Source organism: Bufo gargarizans, chromosome 1 (assembly GCF_014858855.1).
Source record: "Bufo gargarizans isolate SCDJY-AF-19 chromosome 1, ASM1485885v1, whole genome shotgun sequence".
In the NCBI taxonomy this organism is placed as follows: Eukaryota; Metazoa; Chordata; class Amphibia; order Anura; family Bufonidae; genus Bufo; species Bufo gargarizans.
Genome location: NC_058080.1, coordinates 138,136,464 through 138,145,665, shown reverse-complemented (window position 1 = coordinate 138,145,665; position 9,202 = coordinate 138,136,464). Strand labels below are relative to the sequence as shown.

At 42.9% G+C, this 9,202-nt stretch overlaps 1 protein-coding gene across 1 annotated transcript; it reads left to right on the top strand.

The window, feature by feature from the left end:
• Positions 1 to 4,916: 4,916 nt before the first annotated feature.
• LOC122937984 (izumo sperm-egg fusion protein 1-like) lies at positions 4,917 to 8,834 on the top strand. Its single transcript, XM_044293262.1, has 12 exons — positions 4,917 to 5,102; positions 5,185 to 5,259; positions 5,388 to 5,471; positions 5,746 to 5,766; positions 6,161 to 6,175; positions 6,263 to 6,346; positions 6,548 to 6,595; positions 6,916 to 6,990; positions 7,162 to 7,262; positions 7,591 to 7,732; positions 8,100 to 8,277; positions 8,572 to 8,834. Exons 1-12 carry the CDS (start codon positions 4,958 to 4,960, stop codon positions 8,630 to 8,632), a joined length of 1,029 nt encoding a protein of 342 aa, XP_044149197.1. The 5' UTR covers positions 4,917 to 4,957; the 3' UTR covers positions 8,633 to 8,834.
• The last annotated feature ends 368 nt before the right edge of the window (positions 8,835 to 9,202 follow it).

Below are 9,202 nucleotides of genomic sequence, written 5' to 3'. Positions count from 1 at the left end.
TATTTTTATAGACTGTCCAGAAGTTTCTGGATGGTTGGCAATCCTGCTTCTGAGCCCTGTCATGTTCCCATGCACCAAGTTAAGAGTTAGTGCCCACATTTATGGCATTTAGGTAGCCAGTAAAACCTTAACTTTCCAGTTTTAAAAGGCCCAAGAAGGGACAATATTGGGTGCATACACAGCGCGCAACAGCAATTTCTTTTACACTAAGTCATGTTTTTAAATCTGCTTAATGTCTATCTTAAGACTCAGATAGAATAATGTCCCCTTAGTTACCCCACACAATAGAATTCCCCATTACTGCCCCCACATAGTATAAAATCCCCATAGTGCCCCCACATAGTAGATTCGCCCTTAGTGCACCCACACAGTAGAATGCCTTAGTGTCCCCTTACAGTTGTTTTGCTCCCTTACTACCACCACACAGTAGAATTCCTTTATCGACTCTACACAATAGATTGCCCCATTATTGCCCCCTTAGATTAGATTGCCCATTTTAGTGTCCTCATATAGTAGAATGCCAATGTAGTGCCCCCATACAGTCAAATGCCTTGTTTAGTGCCCCGTAAAAGTAGAATGCCCCCTTAGTGTCCCCAAAAGTAGTTGTGCCTCCACACAGTAAAATGCCCTATTAGCACCCCACTCAGTAGTTATGCCCCCTTATGCTTTAATAAACACGTGACCCTAGATCCCGCTTTAGATTAGACACTAGATCTGGGTGTCCTGACAGAATGAGCATAATCAGGCTACAAGGGAAACCAAAAAAGGGGCTCAGTCACATAACAACCGCAGGAGCACATTGCTGGGGCAAGGAAATAACATGAAAGACAGACATGCAATGTGACAATGCACTGCAATATAAAGTACAAAAATTGCATGGAAATAACAAGTGCTACACTATAAGTGCGAGATACTTGGCAAATTATTTTGTACAAAATTATTTGAGCCCGTCTGCCAAGCGTCAAGGCGTTCTCTGTTAGACGGGTTCCTACGCTAAATTCTACCTGTTAGGTGCCATAACGGCTACCGTACACTTCAGGGAGTGTAGGTTCCACGTACCTGCATTGTAACCTACCTGTTGGGTGCCATGACGGCTACCATCCACTCAGGGAATGCAGGCTACACAGCAGGCCCACTCCACAACACCACCGGCGCCTACAAGCCACCAAGGACCGCAGTGGGAGTCCTGGTGCTGTGGCTTCAGTGAATGAAGTGGAGCAGGCCTGACTATGCACTGACACTAATTAAAATCAGCCAATGGGGCAGACAGGGTGGTCAGAAATGTGAAACTGAGGAGGCAGCCACACCTCAATTACAAACTACAAGGGAAACCAAAAAAAGGGGCTCAGTCACATAACAACCGCAGGAGCACATTGCTGGGGCAAGGAAATAACATGAAAGACAGACATGCAATGTGACAATGCACTGCAATATAAAGTACAAAAATTGCATGGAAATAACAAGTGCTACACTATAAGTGCGAGATACTTGGCAAATTATTTTGTACAAAATTATTTGAGCCCGTCTGCCAAGCGTCAAGGCGTTCTCTGTTAGACGGGTTCCTACGCTAAATTCTACCTGTTAGGTGCCATAACGGCTACCGTACACTTCAGGGAGTGTAGGTTCCACGTACCTGCATTGTAACCTACCTGTTGGGTGCCATGACGGCTACCATCCACTCAGGGAATGCAGGCTACACAGCAGGCCCACTCCACAACACCACCGGCGCCTACAAGCCACCAAGGACCGCAGTGGGAGTCCTGGTGCTGTGGCTTCAGTGAATGAAGTGGAGCAGGCCTGACTATGCACTGACACTAATTAAAATCAGCCAATGGGGCAGACAGGGTGGTCAGAAATGTGAAACTGAGGAGGCAGCCACACCTCAATTACAAACTACAAGGGAAACCAAAAAAGGGGCTCAGTCACATAACAACCGCAGGAGCACATTGCTGGGGCAAGGAAATAACATGAAAGACAGACATGCAATGTGACAATGCACTGCAATATAAAGTACAAAAATTGAAGACGGGCTCAAATAATTTTGTACAAAATAATTTGCCAAGTATCTCGCACTTATAGTGTAGCACTTGTTATTTCCATGCAATTTTTGTACTTTATATTGCAGTGCATTGTCACATTGCATGTCTGTCTTTCATGTTATTTCCTTGCCCCAGCAATGTGCTCCTGCGGTTGTTATGTGACTGAGCCCCTTTTTTGGTTTCCCTTGTAGTTTGTAATTGAGGTGTGGCTGCCTCCTCAGTTTCACATTTCTGACCACCCTGTCTGCCCCATTGGCTGATTTTAATTAGTGTCAGTGCATAGTCAGGCCTGCTCCACTTCATTCACTGAAGCCACAGCACCAGGACTCCCACTGCGGTCCTTGGTGGCTTGTAGGCGCCGGTGGTGTTGTGGAGTGGGCCTGCTGTGTAGCCTGCATTCCCTGAGTGGATGGTAGCCATCATGGCACCCAACAGGTAGGTTACAATGCAGGTACGTGGAACCTACACTCCCTGAAGTGTACGGTAGCCGTTATGGCACCTAACAGGTAGAATTTAGCGTAGGAACCCGTCTAACAGAGAACGCCTTGACGCTTGGCAGACGGGCTCAAATAATTTTGTACAAAATAATTTGCCAAGTATCTCGCACTTATAGTGTAGCACTTGTTATTTCCATGCAATTTTTGTACTTTATATTGCAGTGCATTGTCACATTGCATGTCTGTCTTTCATAATCAGGCTACAGCAAAATGGCTACTGAAGCTTCACTAACCGTCACCACCTGGTGTTCCCTCTTGTGCTTAGTGCACCACTTAAATGTGATTGGATGCTTTTCTGATGTCAATAACAAGTGTCTTAACACATCTCTGGTCGCTGCCTCACGGAAGATGCTCACGGTAATGAACCGGATTGTGTAAAATTGCAGAAGGAGGTGGGCCAGGAGAGCCAAGACTAATGAGGATCACACTTGGAGATCCTGGCCCACCTCCTTCTGTACAAGAATCAATTCCAGGGCATAATGGCTAAATGTGACCCCCCCCCCAACAACTTCCCTGCAGCCAACCTCCCACTGCTAATAAAGACCGCCACACTTAACAAAAAACCCTCCACCAACTCAGTAGTTATGCCTTCTTAGTGCACCCAAACAGTAATTATGCCCACTTACTCCATCCTCACAGTAGTGATCCCCCTTAATGTCCCCACACAGTAGTACTCTCCCTAATATAAGTGAAGACCCCCAGTGTAAATAAAAAATAATCAGTAATACTCACCTAGTCCCGGTGAACAGACCACATCCTGATCTCTCCAGCTGGCACAGTGCATTGACATCATCACACCTGCTGGGATGAGTAGATGAGGAAAGGGCAGGAGATTATGGTCAGCCCCAAGGGTGGACTGGGAACTTAAAGTGGCCCTGGAAAATAAAACTAAAAGTGGCCCCATGTTGTAGTTAGGCTGTTTATAAGAAAAAAAAAAGCCATGTGAATAGCCCCATAGACTGCAATGGCTCTGTAAGGAGAATGATCACTGTATCATCTGTGCCTTTACATAGGACTGCAGGTCATGATACTACAGTATATGCACTCTGTTCATGAAGCTACATGACATATCATATTTGTCAATCATGTAGCTTCATGAGCAGACTGTAGATAATATAGTATCATGACCTGCAGTCCTATTTAAAACCACAGTCATCATTCTCTGCACAGACAATGTAATTGTTACCTGCAGTCCTGTTACACCACAGATAACACTGGGACTACAGGGGCAAGGTGCCAGTGCCTGAGGGCCACAGAAAAGGAAGAGGAGGCCCAGAGCCGGCAACAGTGTGAATACTGTCTCAGGGCAGCTCCGGCTTCATAGTCTTGGAGCCAGGGGCGTAGCTATAGGGGGTGCAGAGGTAGCAGTCGCTACCGGGCCCAGGAGCCTGAGGGGGCCCAAAGACCCTTGTGCTACATAAGAAAACAGACAAAGCACTGAGGGAAGGGGGGCCCAAGCCTAACTCTTGCACCAGGGCCCATGAGCCTTTAGCTACGCCTCTGCTTGGAGCCATAAACCATTCATTGGGGCAGCCGCAGACTAGTACCTCCTGTCCTGTAGAGCAGTTTCTATCCATATATGTGCTTTTAGTGAGTGGAGAGGAGAAGAGGTAGAGGCGCAGCACCAGTATAGACTGGCTCACTGCAGCAGGCAGCTCCGGTGCTCTGCTTCCACCTTCCACCTAAAACCTCTTTGTTGTGATGTCATGCGAGACATGTTCAGAAGACTGTGCCCGCCCAGGTGCCTCCTACATCCTCGGCACCCGGGGCATATGCACCCACTTGCAACAGCCCTCCCCCCTTTCTCCCGCTATGCCCCTGGGTACATCATTCTGTGAACCTTGTTTGATATGTATATTCTGTAAAGAATGTCATTATATGTATTATTTGTGATATTTAAAAAAATTGTTTTTTGTGAACATACTTATTTACTCCTTCTAACAACTCATGTTCCAGAGAATCATTAGCATATGATTATGTCATAATTACATTTTCCACGAATGCAATGGCTTATTTGTTTTGGAGCCTAATTTGCATATTCATATGGTGATATCACAATTACATTTTCCACCAATCCAATTGTTTGTGTTCCAGAGCCTTATTTGCATATTCATGTGATGATGTCATAATCCCATTTTCCACCAATCCAATTGCTTGTTTCAGAGCCTCATTTGCATATTTTGATGATGTCATAAAGACAAATGTCTCTTAACCGTCACCGATGCTATAACCTGTGCAGTGCTGTTGTCTTCTCAGTGGGACATAGTTCTGCTCTCTTGCGTCCTTAGCGATTATTTGCTACAGGAAGCGATTTTACGAAAAATGACTGGTTCTATCCAGACCATGTGGCTTCTACTGCTTGTAACATCTGTCTTCATCGGACTGTCTCTCTGTTGCATACCATGCGACTCCAGAGGGAAAATGGCTATGGAAGAATTCAACACCTTTATCAAAAGCCAAGTCGATGACATTGACTCCATAGAAGCCTATGTGAACATCAAGCGGTTTGCCAAAGTCACAGAGAAAAAAGTCCTGGACTACCTTGAGGATGAAGTCGGCATACTGGGTAATTATATTATTACTATTATCTCTATTTCATATAATCTACAGATAGATAGATAATGATTGTACCATTATTTTCCTTCCAGATAAATATGCTATATCCGAAATTGCGTCTGAATATAAAAAATCTGTGGACGTCATCCAGGATATAGGTTTTAAGGGTAAGTACAATATCTTATACGTAGGTGGAAATTCTACTTCTCTTATTAATAGGAATTAGTGTGTTGGGGGCTCAGACTGATAGATGAGGGGATCGGACTCTCATTCTTCTCCTCTTTATATATCTTAGAGGTCCAGCTTCTTCACATCATTGGACTCCATTTCCAGCGACTCAAAGAAAAGCTCAAGGTTATCGTCCAGGACTCAAAACAACGTAAGTGGAATCCTCTTCTGTCTACCATTGTACTTATCTTCTACGTGTCTGGTAGGTTGTCAGAGAGGATGTTTTCTGCTCGTTTACCTTTCCCTACAGCCTAGTGACAGGAGGGAGCGATTGGAATAAAATGTTCTATACTGGGTAATTGCTATGCGTGCAGTTTTCTTTTGTATTGTTGCAGTGTTATAGATAGAGCCCTGATATACAGGGGATTTCTGTTCTCTATTGTTTTCTATCAGTAATTCTGCATTTCTTCATTTCTCACTTTTAGGGAGGTGTCCAAATAAACAAGGTGAGTTCTTCTAGATATAACATGTGCTATAATATGACATATAAATGCATTACACACACAGGCCTCTTGTAGTAATAGTAATGTAGACCCAAACTAGAGATCCCCACAGCCACCAGTCAGATCACTGCTGTTATCTCCTACCCTGTACTGGACATATGAAAGCCGGCACCTGATTGGCTGCCAGGGATGTTTGCACTAGGAGCTGCTGCGCTCTATAGAGGCCTGGAACATTCTGGGGCGGCTCAGAGATTTCTGTCAATGGAAATCTAGAAAACAAAGTGACGAACACATAGGCACTGACATCATGTAATAATAAGGAGACCCAGAGATTAGAGGTTTCTGAGTCTGACAATGAGAACGGTCAGTAATGTCTTCTTTCTTCTCCATTCCTCAGGTGCAGACAGCTGTGGTAAGTACATTTTATACCAGATTCAGCTTCTTGTCATTATTATTATCTATAAGATTGGAAGGTTATAACACAAGTGCATTTCCCCAGGATTAATGGTGCAAACCTACATCAACTGTAAGACCTGCTCCGAGGAGAAGGTTGTCTGCGCCGGGGGCCCTCCAAAAAATCAAGGTACAGTATAATATTTCTATTATAGGCCAGAGAAACTAGAATTACAGTATAATAATGCATGCCAATGGACCTTTCCCACTAGTCTGTGTAAACTATGTGTAAACTGTTGGTACTGTGCCTATTATACAGAGGTGAGCAGCACTACATAGGCACTTTACACAGCACTCGCTGACTATTATATGATGTCTCCTCTTTTCACAGACTACTTGGAGAGATGCAGCTGCCTATGCACCTCCAACAGATGTTTCGGTAAAGTAGAAGTTTCTATTCTTACATCTACATTCATATAGTACATTATTAAATATATAGGACCCCAAATCCTTACCGTACACTAAATATACCAGTCACTGGTATACACCAGACTTTCCAAAGCAGGAGGATATTTAAATTAATATGATTCAGTCCACAAGCAGTCTAGAAGGGTGATTTGTGGCAGCCTGTACAGTATACTGTCCATGTGCAGGTGACAGAGGGGTGATAGATACCAGCACATGATTATCATATTTATTCTAATATTATAAGTGTCTTTAATGCTCGGCTCACATTTCATTTCTTTCTTCTTTTCTCAGATCTGAAAACTGGACGGTCCTGCTCTCCATGTAAAGATCACAAGTCTCACCTGGCAGAGACTGTAAACTGTGGAGGTGAGGAGATAGCGGAATATAACCAGTTGCTATCAGTCTCCTCTATGATGGCCGTATTTCCTATTAGGTCTTATAGAAGGAGACGCGTTATTGAGACAACCCCTAAATGCAGGACAGAATATCTACACAATTACTTCTATAATATCTTCTTTCATTTTCTTGTTTTTCTAGAGATAAATATAAAAATCCCAGAATATGAAGAACTAATTCTGGACTGTACTTTTGAATGGTACGCGAGGCTGGAGGAAACCTATAACAACGTGTTCACCCTGGTAAGTACAATGCAGATTTCCAAGAAAATAAGGGTAAAATTGGGAGATTGTTCAGTTTGAGTTTTACGACCATCATGTTAAGGCAGCGCTTCCCAAACGTATTCCTTTCCTTACTCAAAAACCACTTAGCAGAAAGTCCTTTCACCCAATATCATCACCAGGCTGCTTAATATGGTCTAAAATCCGACTTTCTGTCATGTCAGCAAATTATCATCTGTAATTTTCTCAATTTTTGTTTTAATGATATGGCTATGATAAATTACAAATATTGTATTATAAATAGTTGTGATATCTGAGGCTTTAATAATTCTCCATATTTTTTCTATAGCATCGTGAACACAATCCCAAAATCACCCGGGAGCCCTATCTAGTGATCAAGGGCGTACAGATGGGGGACTCCGGACGGTACACGTGTACCACCATCCTGGACTCTGAGGTGCCAGTGAGTAAGATCACCTATAACGTGGCAGGTAAGGACATATTATTACTGGCACTATGCTGAGTGGTAATATTAGTATACACGGGATTCATATCTACTTGTGGGTGATAATTAGTGAGAAAGGATCTAAGTCTTAACATCTGAATTGTCACCTATAATGTGGGGTATTTTAGTATTTGTAAGGAAAAGACCTATAATGGAAAGATTTTAGCCATTTCTGCCATTTCTGTATTTTGAAGCCACTTTTGGCTTTGACAGTACTTCTGAGCCTCCATGATGCAGACGATTCTGATATTCTGACATATATTTCATGTTATTTCATATATAAGATACACTACAATGTCATTATCGTTCTCTTCATGGAATTAACTATTAGTGTAATTGTTTTCTTCATTTAGTTATCAGCGGATCGGAACAGGCGACAAAAACATACCATCCTCGCCCTACACTTCCTGATGTGCTTGACATCACAGCGCCTGAGCCGCCACTTCTAGAGGAGCTACGGAACAACAATGCTTCCCTCATAGCAATATCTGTGGCCGGCTCCGTCACCATCATGCTGATCGCTGGCATATGGTAGGTAGCATTTATAAGATACTCTGTGGAACAGGCGTATTATTTTAGATAAATGTTACACATTACACAGTGTAAACTTAGTCCAGGCAGTCACTAGATGCTCCAGATTTATCACAATACTGAACGCTTCATGATAATTTGGGTGCATATTACAAGGCCAGACATGTTATAATGTCAGTGGACTGATAAGCAGCCAATGTAAGAAAAAACATTGGAGGATCTGTGCACACATTTCACTCAGAGCTGACATGTAAGTAGCAAATATCAAATAACTGATAGATTTTCTTTTTTCAGCATCTGCATGTTCTGGAGGAAAATGAAATCTAGAGAGCCTCTGGAAAAAGAGCCAGTGTGAAGGCGAACCGTCAAGCACCATCCTGTACTGCCACCTGCCAGGAAAAAAAAAACTTAAAATTTTAACCTTTCCCCAAAAAAAAAAAAAAAAAAAAATTCCCTTCCCCATTTCTCCCTACCCTTTCTCTCCCTTATCCCCCTCCATAAAAAAAAAAAAAAAAAAATGTTTCCCAAAAAATGAATAATGATCTTCCCTTCCCCTTTTCTTCCCTCCCCTTTTCCCCTAAAAAATAAAAAAAATAAAAAAAATATAAAAAATCTTAACTGCTGCATTTCATTTCCCATTCCTTACCTGCCTATATATCAGATAAGAACTACAGAGACTATATCGGAGAAAGACCAGGAGGATGGAGTCTCTTCTTGCTATTCTTGTCACCAGTGCCAGTTTCAAGATCTATAGTCATATAACTTATGGTTTGACTGAGCGGAAACATGTCTTTATTAGAAAAACTCTTTAAGCCATGGGTGTCAAATATGCGGCCGGCGGGCCGCATGCGGCCCGCAATGAATATCTTTGCGGCCCGGCTGTCTAGTATCTCTGAATATGAGCGCACTTTTATCGGCACGCTCA